General features: G+C 39.5%; 1 protein-coding gene across 1 annotated transcript; it reads right to left on the bottom strand.

Annotated features, from left to right (window-relative positions):
- Positions 1-372: 372 nt before the first annotated feature.
- UBXN4 (UBX domain protein 4) lies at positions 373-14922 on the bottom strand. Its single transcript, XM_057366565.1, has 13 exons — positions 14773-14922; positions 9289-9391; positions 8408-8436; positions 7482-7600; positions 6729-6897; positions 6184-6286; positions 4588-4642; positions 4277-4441; positions 3354-3481; positions 2581-2683; positions 2074-2205; positions 1551-1759; positions 373-983 (listed from the first exon to the last, which is right to left on the bottom strand). The coding sequence occupies exons 1-13, from the start codon at positions 14849-14851 to the stop codon at positions 845-847; spliced, it is 1533 nt and encodes a 510-aa protein (XP_057222548.1). The 5' UTR covers positions 14852-14922; the 3' UTR covers positions 373-844.
- Between the last annotated feature and the right edge of the window lie 34 nt (positions 14923-14956).

Here is a 14956-nt window from a genome sequence, read left to right as displayed (position 1 = left end):
GTTCATGGGCTTTATTGATTTGACTTCTTAAAGACCAAAGGAAAATTGCTTGTTCCTGTCTGCATATAAGGATTCTCAGCTTCAGCTGGCATCAGTCCTTGCTTCATCACCATCAACAGTTCTGAAAGGAGCCCCTGGGAGTTCTCCTGCTTTGTCTTTTAAGACAATTTACATGTCTCTGCTGGTGAAAACTGTTTTATTGCAGCTACTGTACAGATTGGATTTCCCCCTCCTTTTCCTTTATTTCATGTACAGTAAGGTCATTTAAACTGGAACAAAATGTTTGTCTGCTGTATTTTAAATTTCAGTGCATGACCCTGCTTACTTCCTTGTGACACCAGAACTTTAGAGGAACTTCACAAGACAGTTAAGTTTTCTGGAAAATAGTTTATTGAGTGCTTAGGGAATTAAAAACTACAAGGTTTTGCTTGCAGTTGCAGAAGCAAGAAAAAAGTTAAACATAAATTAGTTACCTGATTTGCTACTTATAGTGCTTCTGAAATCCTCATTTTAATCAGTCATTGTCTACCGTGACTTTTATATTATATATCTGGCCCTTAAATTCATGTAGCAGAATATTTATAGATTAAAAAGTGCCTTTCTATGGCAGAGGGCAATATTTACGAAAGCTGATGAAGAGTTTCAGTCTTTTTACTAGGTTTCACCTACACCCACTTGATTTTTCTGACATAGGTGACTTTATTCCATAATCCACCGCCGGAATAAGAATTAAGTAATTCAGTCAGTGTAAAATAAGCCCACTTGTCCAGAAGCTTTAGTTGACTTAGATCAAATAAGAGAAGAAAGAAAAAAGCAGCCAGATAGTAACTGCAGTTACTCAAAACTACATTTGTTGTGTAGAATTTCCATTCCAAGTATTGTTTTCATCTTCTCCATCGTCTTGCGTCCTCAGTCTATATATTTTACCTTCTTTTTTAAAGTCTTCCCCCCGCTTTTCCACCACTCGTTTCCTGACTGCTTGCCTAGGGCACAAAGAACAGTGAGGTTTGACAGTTACTGAGAAAATTCTAATTACACAAGAGAAGCAGCAAATGTAAACAAACGCAAATCATGCATCCTTCTCTTATCCTCAACAATAGTTTTCTTCAGCCCTTTGTTTCCTTGGGAAGCAATACCCAGATGAAAATTTGTCACTTAGCAGTCAGACAGAGTGGCAGACTCTCATTTTCCCTGTCATTGAAGCAATATGTGACTGCTTCACCCAAAACAGCTGAGCAGCYCTCCTGGTACATGGGACATCTCATTCTCTAGGCAGTACAAAACATGTCAAAACCAGACTTCACCTGTTTGTGTTTCTTGTACAGCCACAGTGTAACAGCTTGGAAGCTCATTTTCAACATTTTAACCTTCCAAACAGTATCAGATGAAGTGAAGCCCACCTCTGTAGTTACAGCTAAATTCCCTATTCATAAATGACTGCAAGACAATGCTTTTTCTACTCTGTAACTGGAAGTTCAGTTCCCCATTACAGAGTTAAGCAATTCCAGCAAGTAGCTTGAGAAATAGCTGCCTTAAAGAGTTTGCCTTACCTGCTTTGCTCGATGCTGCCCGAAGTTGAGGGAGCTGAATGGTCTTGCTGATGAGCTGATCTCACAGAGGGCTGTGASGGGGGTGGACTCGTAAACAGAAAGTTGCTGATGAATCTCCAAACCGCTAAGAGGGGGTAAAGGATTGTGCCCAGGAACTTCCACAGATCACTGCCTGAAGCCTGAACAACAGAAGTAGCAGGTCTTCCAGCCTGGGCATGAACACACAAAGCAAACTCATCAGATATTAAAGTCATGSTCTTGTAGACAGAGTATTTCACACATCATTGTAAAGCAGCTCAGCAGAMAGAAAGAAACTACTTTGGTTATACCTTAAACATCATTTACCTGCTTCAGAAAAACTTTGCCAAATCAGTCCTGACAAAAACTAAAGTAATTTTGCAATCTATTTAGCTAACAAAATCCCCAAATTCAAATCAAATACTACCATGGCTGACTAAGAGCAAATATCCASCTACTGTATYGCTGTTTGCAAAAATCAAACACACYAAAACTCAACACCTACCGGCAGCAACACTACTGAAGCACTGGGTGCTAACTCGAGTTCCAGTAACTTCTTTCCATAATCTTCTTTGGTAAACTCCCTCCTGGGAAACATTGTCGCCAGTGAAAAATTGCCATAAGTGTTACCAACCGTCTGTGAAGCACATAGGGAAAACGTTGTATTTTATTTATAACTGTTAATTTTCAAACTACTGCAGATTTATCAGTTGAGTATGATGCCACAAGATATTTGCTTTTGTTAAATATACCTTAACAAGAGCTCTATATTAAACTATCAATCATCTTCAGAGTAGGATATGAAAAATCTTTCATTTTTCTGTATCTCTTACTAACGCTACACTGTAGCAACACAAAGGCAGTTGGTGGCGCTGGAGAAGGCAGCTACGCAAACTCCCTTCAAATACACAACAAGGAAAGGAGTTGATGACAAATCCACCACCATCAATAATTAGTTGATGCTCAGGTAATCATAATCAGCATGTAACTGGGAAACAAAATGCYTGTTTACCTGTGCAGCAAACTGCCTGGCTTCTTCTAGCCGGGCTTCAGATGAGAACTGGTTAGTGAAGGAAGATCCATCGGGGAGGCGGAACTGAATCCTGGCTATTGCACTGCAGGACAGGGATTGGGGTCAGTCAGGACATGAACAGTTACACACAAAGGCTCCTGGAATTTCAGCTCGGTCCTACTGGAATGTGGGAGAGAGGGGCTGCCATCCTACTCAGGGCAGTGCAGATGGGCTGCAGGATTGAATTCACCTGCTAATCTCTCACAATGCATCACTTCCATAACTTCAAAGATCTAAACAGGTTTGGATAATTCTTAAACCAGCAGTGCTGGGCAAAGCAGGAGACAGTTCTGACTTGGGCAGCTGGTGGCCCCAGCCCAGCCTTGCTGAATCCAAGCCATCAACACACACAGCTCTGCAGCTGGATGAGCACTGGGGAGTGCTGCCCAGGAATTATCTTTCACATTCTCATCTTATCTAGTCCCCCACAAAACTCTATTACACTGGAATTTAAATCAAAATTCAGACAGAAAAAGCTCTTACCTAACTAAAATAACACACAAGAAAAGGTGGTTAGTGTTTCATGATCAGGAATGTCAAAAGATGCAAGCTATCAAACAACAGTGTTCATGTAAATAGCTACTTTTAATGTCATTATTTAAAGAGCTCAACATGGCAACATGTTGTCAAGAGATKAGGATATACATTAACTCTCTAAAGTTTCTTTACCTGTCTCCCCCAAAATACACACTTGTTTCTCTACAGCAACTCACCTTCGCTCCCTTTGAGCTGCCTCTTTTCTGGCCTCTATTTCAGCCTGTTTAGCCTGAAGAGCTGCAGCTTTTGCAGCTTCTGCTTCTTCCTTCGATTTTGCAAAGCGAGCTGCCCTCTCAGCACGATCCTGTGGAAGGATCAAAGGGAAGCCTTAATCTTTAACATAAATTGTTGCTTAACAGTCMTTAAAACAGACAGCTCTCATCTATACCCATGGACCAACTGCACAAACAGACCATATGGAGAAAAGAGAACAGAGCTGCAAAGAATTATTCACTGCCAAAYTGCACAATCTCGAGTCATTAGCCAAGATGACACTTCTCACTGAGTCACTTCCCACARCCAGTTGTTAATAGATGACCTTCCCATGCAAGATTAACAGTCTAGGGAAGATAAAGGCAAAAATCTTATGACAAGTTACATGACTGCAATTTTAAGTGTTCTACACCAAAATCTAATAATGGGGAAGAATTTCAGTTGTTACCAACCGTTTACATCCATGTATGCACACAGATATATACAAACTTAGAAAATAATCATCCTCACMATTTCAAAAATGGTTTTCCTGTGTATGTTCTACAATATTCCCTGTGCTTCTCTTTCAGTACCATGCTTAAATTGCAAATATTTTTATGTTTATATGATAATCCTCGACTAGGCTCAAGCAATATGACAGAAAAGTTAGAATATTTGTTCAGAGAGAAAAGAATTGTGAATATGAAAGCAGAAGTTTCATTTCATACACACGAAATACTACATAAATCCCAAACAGAAAAATTGTTACTACACAAGGCCATAGGATTCCAAATGGAAAAACAATCTTTCAAAGCTTCATCAAATGAGAAAATTTATCATTTTACTACACTGGTGGCCCTTGTGTGAGAGAGAAGCAGCAAGCTCTCTTCCAAAATGCAGAAYTTACCATTGCAATCTGTTGCCTTATGCGCTCTCTAGCAGCCTTCTCCTCTGCCTTTTCTCTGTTCCTTTCCTCCAACATACGTTTGGTCAATTCTTCTTCCTGTCGTCTTTTGTATTCCAACATTTCTTTACCRGTTTTCCTTCTTTCAATTTCTTTCTTAATTTCTTTCTGAATARAGAGATATAAGAATTGGACCACAAAATTGCCTTGGACAAAAGAAAAGACTGAAGTASATTTGTTTAAGAAGAATTAATCATTAATTCAAATAAGGGTATTAAAAAACATCTGCAAGGAGTTTTACATTTTTGTGTTACCTGCTCTTCTTCTTTCCTTTTCTCTTCTCGTCTTTCTTCAAGCTTTTTTGTTAACCTAAATTTAAAAATAAAGTGAAAATTCTCATCATTGCTGTATTTTCAAATGTTAATAAAGCATTTGCAAGCCAAGAAGAAGWGAACACATCAAAATGAGCTGTAGCACAGTGCTAATACCTTGTGTACCAGCAGTGATTCATTCACATGCGGGTGCACCATCCATGCARAGGGAAGTGGTGATTTCACACCTCCTTCCCAAATTTTAGAGTTGTTTTGTCCTTTTCCTACCCAGTAAAYGAAGAATCCTACATATTTTTACTATTGAACCAGTGAAAGCATACAATAAGCAAATACTATTTATGATCTTTGGAAACAGAAACACTAAATCTCAATCTCTTTTTAGCTATTTAAGCCATCTGGTTTCTCCTGCATATCATATCCTAAAATGGAACACAAGTAATATATAGCCCTGACATAGATGCACATGCAACTGTCTCAGCTATCCAAAAAAATGCCTCAGCATAAGGATTTACTTAAAAGAACATCATAAATTTGTAAATACAAATTTAWATTAAATACAGATAATATAAATAAGATTGGCAATATAGTAAATACAGACTGACAATAAAAACTCAACATATTTGATGTCTGGGGAAAGGGCAGGCATGACCAAAGGTAAAAAGTCAGATCATCAAAGATGTTTGCATGGCAGCTGTTTTCTTGAAGTGGTAACTACCACAGAGCTTGACCTCTTTTTCCCCCTTGCAAAAAAGGCTGTAGATAAATCATGTGAGATTTGTATGTGAGATTAAATGCATTTTTAAAAAAGAAACACTGATAATTACATCAAAATATTGACTGCATTGTCTTATCAGTGGTAAGTAAAAATTATCCCTCTTATCCAACAACTTTGGAATAAAACTGAAATAAATAATGAAAAAGCTTTAAAATAATTTTAGCAGTAAAAATATTCCTGTTTGCTAAATATGTGTTATGGATTAGACAGGGTATTTTAAATAGTATCAGTCTTAATAAAAACAAGTTTATAAACAATATCCTGTATTTAAAAACAATGAATGTAACTAATTAATCATGTTTTGAACCGGGTGTTTCTGATCATATTACTTCAAAATACTAACCCAAGCTCATTACAGTTCACTGATCAAAGCATTTTCCAATATCCCTAAACTACAAACAGTCATCAAATCAACAAGATGAAATAAGATGACATCTCTATACAAAACCTAGGTTGGCATTTTGTTACACCAGTTTCCAGTGCTTTCAGTTCAATGTTTAAATTCTTTCATGAACTTGCAGCAAACACATCATCTGTATTAAAGTTATATTAAGGGTGAACAGTTTTCCAGATTACCTCTTTCTTTCAAAGTACATGAAAAATGAGATTAATTAAAACCTGTTTTGGTATCAGACATCCAATAAAAAATAAGAGCACATAAACATTTGCCAGATGACAACAAATTAAGCACCAAAATCCTGTAATTAGTTTGATTAAAAAAACCAAAACCAACYCACACTCCAACAAAACTGTCTCCTGGGAAACAAATACAACATTTAAGAAGTCTGCAAAAGAAGACTTGCCTTTCTACTTTGAGTGTAAGATCATTCACTGGCTGAGCATCATTCACTTGCTCGTCTGCAGAATTAGTTGCTTCCGGGCTTGCTGGACCTGAATTTGCTCCATCTTCCAAAAGATATCCAAGAAAGCAATGCATAAGAAAAAAAGGGTGTATTTCTTATCATAAAAATTATTATGCTCATTGTTAGCCACAATTTGCAGCAACTGGGGTATCCCAAGGAGATYTGAGGTTCTGCTATTTAGACTCTAMCCCCACAACAATTTGGTTTCARGKTWWYWAMCCMAAAAAAMCTTTTTAATTGAATACTTCTTCAGGAATAACATACACAATTTTTATWATGTTATGAACCACAGATTCCTCACTTATCAAAAGTAAGCAGAATGGCAAGTTATTCTTCCCTCTAGACTTGCACAAAGCATTTTGGAATACCCAAGTTTTTCCTCCATGAGTCTGCTCAATATATTGCCTTTCATGTACCATCATGTAACAACTTGGAAAGAACCATTTCCAAAGCAAATGAGGTGGGATTTGTGTGGAAACACTAACCATTGCCAGTGGAAGATGTTGCTGTCTCAGGTGTAACAGACTCAGGGGAGGCACAAAGCCCTGCTGCTGTGGACTGTGCAYTTTCTGGAGCACCATCAGACTGAGAGGAGGAACAAGGAGCAGGTGACTGACTGCCATTTTCCAAAGGCCGCCCTTTCCCTGTGTGCATCTAAGAAATTGGGAAAAGAAAGAATGGAGGCTATGAATGTTCAAGTATTTTTCAAAGGTGCAAAGGTCAAAAYTGAATTATTATTGAAGAATCAGCCCCATTGAAAATATAAAACTAGCATTATCACATAGTTGACTACAGTGCAATCATGCAGTTCATATTTTTTCTAATCTTGGTCTTGTACTTGAAATCAAAGTGATAAAGTTATCTACACTTATCTTATATTCCACAGCATAATCTTATAAACCCATGCTACAGAACAATATTACAAAACCACGTATGAACTGAAGAGTAATCCGCTTAAAGGTGAGTTGTCACATTCTGTCATTCCAGTTTAGAGTTCTCAACTGAACCTTTCTTCACTACTGCAGGGTTATACACATAATAACCCAACCTAAATTTAATGTGGCACTTGTTCATAGTGCTTCCAACCTGTGTACTGAATTCAAGGCTGCAGATTTTATTGCTGGAAGGACAGAACCAGCAACTCATGCTTTCCAAAGGCACAAACTAAAGGCCAGGGCCATCACTGTCCTGAGCACAGCAACTCCAYCTGGAAGATCCAGCCTGGCAGCAAACATTACCTGTTTGACTTTATGGATTCTGGTAACAAGCTCTTCCACAGAAACACTGCCAGCAATAACTTCCAAAGGGATTCCATTGTCTCCTATAAAAAAACTGGATGGAACGCACACTACRGGATCTGCACAGCAACAGTTAAGGGCAATGAATGACAGAAGTTGCTAGAGTAACTTTACAGGGCAAAGCAGACATCCTTCCTACAGGAACTTYTAGCCTTCTAGTCTTCTAATCTTATCTCCTTAGATGCCAGGGGGAAAAAAGAAAACAAAAAAGAAAAAAAAAAGAAATTTATCCTGGCAAATATCATATACAACTGGTAAGTATTAAAGTATTTTTTTCCAACTCTTCCKGCAACTGATTATGCTTTGACTTGAGAATGATTTTGTTTTAGTGTCAGACAACATCTTAAGAAGACAGTAATGAAACCTCCACAGCACGAAGGAAATCCAAGYTAAGGGACTGAAATCCCAGCATCACAGAATTCATGAACCATAACAGTGACCTACTTAAAGCAGGCAGGGTTTACCTGACTTCACACCTTGTAYGTGACAGAACCCTGGCCACTGCTTGTTCCTCCTCCTCTGTGCCTCTGAGTCCCAGCTCATAATTTAAAGCATTGCTTGTTTGTTTTCTGATGCTGATTAGTAGTATCAGTGGGTTATTTTGATTATATAAAGCTTTAGATAATTTTCTATTTAGAGAATTACATAGGATTAACATAAAAAAACYCAATTTGTTCACTTTCTCTACTGACATCAAGATGAATACACAGATGGATCCATTGACTACAGTTTATTGCACAGTTTTGTGCCAAAATGAGTATTTTCAATAATATGCTTGTAAGTATTTGTCTTAAGAATGGTATTAACTTCTAAAGAGCAATTATCTGTAATCACAATGTAGCATCTAAACAGATCTCAAAGGATACAAATTTGAGAAAACTGCAGGCATGCCTCACTGTTCAAAAGAAAAGATTCATTTAGGAGGAGCAATCACTTTGCAACAACTTCAGATTAAGTCTTTTGATCATAAAAATAACTGTCCTACAAAACTATTTAAATACTTGAGAGAACACTAAAAACAAATTTGCATTGCATCTTATCATTAACATTCTGCAAAAGTGTTGACATGGTGACAATCCTTGGTTATCACAGTTGACTACRTAAGAATTAGGAAAGCAGTGCTAAAAGGCAATTCAGGAAAAAGAAATCTAGTCTAYTGAACACAAATAATATAGTAAATCCAATAAAATGTCTATAGAGCATTTCAAAATAATATCATTTTGGGAAATGTCAATGCACTTTGTGCACACGGACTGGAACACAAACATAACAAAAATAGCAGAGTAATTTACCCAGGAACTGAAATGCTCCTGCATTCTGTGTGTTACAATGGAGGCAAACACATTTTCTCTGGGGCTTTACAGATTTTTATCTTTCTGAATTCATGAAAGGTTTTAAATTCATTATGTAACTTGGCAAATCAAGAACTGCCTCTAGCACTTGCATTTTTATTCCAGCATTTTTAATAGCACTTTTGTGTTTCTTCCTGTTGAGAAAGGGCAACTTCAAGCATTCTATAACTAGTACTGGAATACAGTTTGAAATACACAGTGAGTATCTGCAGAACACAACAATAAATTTTGACATTTTCTCAGGTTCTAGTGACTTCAGGAGTACTAAATTCACTTCTGCTCTGGAACTCTGTATTTAGACTATCTCCTAAGCAGGGTGAGGACTTCAAAAGCCTCTTTACTCTCATCATCATCAATGAAAGATTGTATAAGACAGAATTAGAATAGGCTCAAACCTTTTGGTGTCGATTTTAATAGCAACAAAACCMTCTGATGCAGCTTCAGTCACCTTCTCATCTTCCCACCTTGCAGCCATCTCAGTAGATTGTTCATCTTCACCTGCAAGAACAGCACACATGTGAGTTAACCCACCACAAACTACTGTTCCTGCCCTGACTTGAGCTTTGCTTTAATCACTTAGAATCACCTTTGTGACCACTCTGGGGATTATTTTCAATCAGTTTATAATTGTTTTAAATAATCTGGAGGCAATTCACTCCTCTGCTTGCCCCTCATTATAAATTTAATTACATATTGGTACATCAGCTGCTAGTAGTTACAACTGTCTTCTCTGCTCCCTGTAAATTCATAATTCAGCAGATAAGGTTTCACAATTTGACAGTGCTAAAAAAAATCCCCAAACTAAGAAACATTTATTTGCARGATTATTTGTAACTTAGTTTTGTATTCCAGTTCCTGACATGAACAGTAACAGYAGGAGTGGAGGAAAAAGAGTGACGAGTGCACAGAAACAAGAAAAACAGGAGCAGAGGAACTACGTGGGTAAGAAAAACTGAGAAAGTGTTCTGGGGCCACAGATTCACAGGTGTTATTTTAATCATATGAAACATATCAATTATACATTTATCTTCCAAAGCAACAGTTTAGTGAGGGTGTGTGTTAATAAATAGATTCTGATGAATATTAACAATCTTTCAACAAGTACACTGGCTTGCAACCATTTCTTTTTCTTTAATCTGYATTACATCCTAGCAGCTTGGAATGGACTGCAGTCTTGATGAAGAATCTGAATCCCAAGTATAGAAGTATAGTAGTCCATTATTCAGTGACAACAACAAACCACTTGTTTTTTTCATCCCAGTTGCCATTCCATGCARTATTTTTGACTTGTTAAAGATCAGGAGTTACATGTGAATCACCCAGTGAAGTGCTGCTGTCTGGTCACAAGGCYTCTCACAGGGGCATGTATCAAAAATCCAACAATTTTGAAAAAGTGGTTTTCAATCATATATCTCGATTTCTCCCTGGAATTACTGAAGCAAGTAAGAAAATATCCACCTATATTTATTACTATTCTGCATTAGCAAGCAAATATTTAGGCAAATATTGAATACTTTATGTAGGACCTTTCCTCTTGCTTTAAGCACAGTGTTTCCAAGTGTGGTCAGTGGATGCAGCTGTTGTGCCCAGAGCAGTTCAGCCTCCTCTCCTGTTTCCAAATGCTCACAGGCAGGCAGCTGCTTCACCACACACTTTTTCAAAAGGACATGTGCTCATCCGATTAGGCTACTAAAAATATCTAAATACTTGCCTAACACTAACTTTTCCACACAAACAACTGCTGGAGAAAAAAGAATGCTGAAAGACACAAACAGGTCAGAGACTGTTCACAGTACACTCYGAGAGATGACTGAATGAAAATGCTGATAGCTCACATTTTATAAAGCTCTGTGCCATGATGCATTGATTAATATTGTGACTACCCACTGAACAGCTGTTTATTCTCATATACCTCTTKGTTTTGATAACCTTTTCTCATTTAGGCGTCAGGGTTCATTTATTACAATTTTGTAGTAGTAATTATATCCTGAAATCAAACACTGTCAGGTCACAGGAAAAACAGCAGAAATGTCAAGAGGTCAAGCTCAACAGAACTTCACATAATTCATCATTCTGCTAAACACTTAGCTGGCAAATCAGCCTCAGAATTCTAGTTCCTGAAATGCTTAGATTCCTTGTTTCTCAAACAAAAACATCACTTRATTTCACTTAGTGGAATGATCTGTACAGAATTCACAGTCACACTTCATAATCTCTTAAATTTGCAAAAGGAAAATCTCCATCATTCCTCAAGTGATTCAGATACTGGACAAGACTCTTTTTCTGCAACAATTTATTTCCTGTATGAGRAACTTGCTCAAAACCATCACAGATTGTCAGAAGACTTTAATTCCCTTATTCCTCAGCACGCAGTCATCAGGGAGTGTTTTTCTTTCAGAAGGAGAAAGATAAGCCCAACTGAYTTTTCCATGTCCAACATTTCATAACTATGCAGTAAGAGTAGGATTGCCATTCTGGAAATGCCAGGAAGCCAGGACATTAAACTGTTCACCTCCTCCTCCTCCTTCGCACCATTACACTTATTCAACTTGAAAAGTGCTTTGATATATCTTGGCTACAAATAACTAAAAAATAGCTTATGAGTGCAAATCACAATTTTTCTTAATAATGTTTTCACAAAACAAAGCTATGAACAAAGGGAGGAGGGTTTCTACAAACATCATTAAAAAAAACCAAACATTTTAGCTTGAAGCTATTTATTTTCACACACATACCCCTTCAATGTTTCACTCTGAAAAGTACTTTTCATGAGTGACCTGGTATTTTCATGATTAGAACATAGCCAACTTTTTGAAAGTATAATCAATCAGAACAGAGGAGGTTTCATATCAAATGAGTGATCAACTTTAGATTAAGTGACTCAAAGAATGAAAGGCTTTTTTTAACTGTAGGCTACAAAATCATCTACAGAACAGCTACTAACAAGATACCAGAGATGTTCATAGAATCATAACATATCCTGGGTTGGAAGGATCCCACAAGGATCATCAAGTCCAACTCAGGAYATCTCAAAAATCCCACCATGTGCCTGAGAGTGTTTTCCAAACGCTCCCCAAACTCTTCCCTAAGGAATCTGTTCCATTGCTCAACACCCTCTGGGGAAAGAACCTTTTCCTGATATCCAGCCTACACCTCCCCTGACACAACTTCACACCATTCCCTGAGGCATCTGCATTGCCAGACCTGTTTCACCACCAGGAATAGTYTCCCTGTGCAGCAACAGAGGGAAATTGCTGCTGGCAATTAMTTGATGCCRGCAATTAATTGATGCCACAAAGTAWCTRGTCTGTTCCCCAAACACAACCCCTTTGCCTGGTGCATACAGAGGCCTCTAACATCTCACCCTAATATTTAAAACCAGTTTCCTAAGGCAGACATCACCTTCTGCACACTGGGGAGGATGGAGCAATCTCTTTTATTGCAACTTCCCATGAGTTCAACGCGATCCTTAATACACTCACACCATCCTGTCACCAGAATGAAGATTTTAAACACTGAGCTCAAAAATAGCTGCAAGAAAAATGCCTAAGGAGAAACCTGCTTGAATAAYGTGCATTTACAATCACAAATACCACCTCATTTTTAAGATAAATAACCACATTATTCCTGCTTGACTTCAAAATATTCTGAAAGCAGAAAGAATAATCTAGCTCCAACATTTTCTATAGAAAATGTTAGTGAAGTGCAGAGGARAGTGAGARAGRGACAGGCAGATGGTGGCAGAAACCAAACACAGATGGACATATCAGAATTTTCTCATTTTTGTCATCTCTATCTAATAGCTATCCTCCACAGTGGCTGCCCCAAAATACCTTGTATTTTCAATTTTTCTCACTATTTTTTTCCATTTATTCATTTTTTTGTGCCACAGACATTACTACATGGAGTGTACAGATCCAAAGAGGAGCTCTGCTGAAAGCCTGTTCTCCAGCTGCTTTCAAATCCTGTCTCCAGTGGGAAGCGTGTCGTGAAAAAGGCTCAAAGGTACCATCACTGTGCAGTTTGAAACACATTTCTGCCCAAAAAACACACCCAGTCTCTGCTATTGCAAAACCAGACTATTCTTTCAGCACTCCACATCCTTCAAATGCAGCTGCTTCCACACATAGTGAGAAAGTTCTTGGCTTCCCAACTCCCTTTCCTAGCACATGTAATAGAAATGTTTCACTATCAGCTCAGCCACAGGTCAGCTGCCCTGATCCCACGGTGCCCAGGGTGGACCACATGTTGGCAGAACTCTCCAACTCTTTCATTTCAGAGATGTGGCTGGCTGAAGGAACGCTCTCCCTTTTCCTGGGCTYATAAGAACAAACAAAACAAACCCTCACAGCACACCACTATGACAAAATTAGGTTACATCCCTGCGACCATAAATTTATCTCCCCTGCATRTCTACATATTTCTTCATCCATCTAGTCAACATCAACATCTAATAGGCCCCATTTTGTGCACAATTTTTATTTCATAAAAAATATTGGACATAAGTTACAAMATTCATTTCTGAGCCCCTGATATATGTATCAAGTTGAAACTACCCAGAGGCCCACCAAAGTCTGTCACTGCCCTCCTCAGCTGGGCAGGGGAAAGAATGCAATGGAAGGCTCACAGGAATAGATACGAGCAGGAAGAGATCACTGACCTGTTACCACCATAGGCAACACACATTTGACTTGGAGAAAAATTTATTTAACTTATTACTAATCAAAAGTCAGAGCAGGATCATGAGAAATAAAAACACATTTTCTCCCCACCCTTCCTGCAGTCAGTTCCTCACACCTTGTCTCTGCTGCTCCTTCCTCCTCAGGGGTTGGACTCCTCACTCCAGCGTGGGGTCCCTACCAAATTCTGCAAAGTGACTCCCACAGGCTGTAGTTCTCCATGAACTGCTCCACCCCATCCCTTACTCCAACACCAACACAGCCCAATCTGTGGTCTGACAAGACCTTGATTTCTGTCAGTATGCTTACTATCCTGCAGAAAATGCTTTACTCCAAGTACATGGAGAGTTGTGTCAACAAAGGAACTCAACTGCACTTTTCTGTTCACATTCCCTTTGGGAGTGAACTTCTTGAAGCCACRCCAGTGCCATGGTTCAACAGTTCTTAAGGGAACAGCATTAAGCCACATGGTTAACACTGTTGCTTCATGAGACATCTGAAAAACTTCAAGCCATGCACACTTAAGGCAATAGTAAAACCTAAAGAAACAACACACACACAGATATATAAAGCCCAAAATTAAGTTTAAAAGCTTGTTTAATTACAGAATATTATAGTTTCAATCTTGCTGGAAAAGACCCGTGAGACCATCGAGTCMAACCTATGACCAAACACCGCCTTGTCAACCACACCATGGCACTGAGTGCCACGTCCAGGSTCTCCTTACCCCAGGAACCTCTTCASCTCCCTGCGCAGCCCATTCCAATGTCTAATCACCCGTTCTGGGAGGAAATTCCTCCCGATGTCCAACCTAAACCTTCCCTGGCGCAGCTTAACACTGTCCTMCATCCCATCTTTTTTTCAGATTGAAAGCGTACACAAGACGATGTGAGTTCCTACAGGTTCCAATTACATTGTTATGAAACGCACTGTCGAGGAAAGGAAACAAAACACAACAAACAGCCCCGAGAGCTACACCGGCCAGAACCCAGGGCGGAAAGGCAGAACCAAGGGGAAGGCGACACATGGGACGGGCGATTCCGCTGCACCACACGGCGGGGGCCGGACACCGACACCGCGGGCTGGGGCTGACACAGCACAAATCCCGCTCGGCGGGAGGGGCGGCCGAAGGGACACGGCTGGGAAGGCGCCGCTGGGCCCTGCCAGCGGGAGCAGCGGGCGGCCCCGGGACTACCGTACCTGCCACGAACACGACGAAGACGGAGCTGCGCTCCTTGGCGGCGGCGATGGCGGCGGGGACGGAGCCGCCGAACCACATCGTGGCACCGCCGGGACCCGCCGCCCTCACCCACAGCAGCACCGCGCCTGCGCCGCCGCCCTGCCAACCGCCCCCCGCGCGCCTGCGCACGCGACGCGGCGCCGC

This window comes from Malurus melanocephalus, unplaced genomic scaffold (genome assembly GCF_030028575.1).
Source record: "Malurus melanocephalus ecotype Western Australia unplaced genomic scaffold, MMel_1.1 scaffold_67, whole genome shotgun sequence".
In the NCBI taxonomy this organism is placed as follows: Eukaryota; Metazoa; Chordata; class Aves; order Passeriformes; family Maluridae; genus Malurus; species Malurus melanocephalus.
Note: the sequence above shows the minus strand (reverse complement) of the source record. Positions and strands in the feature narration are given on the sequence as shown.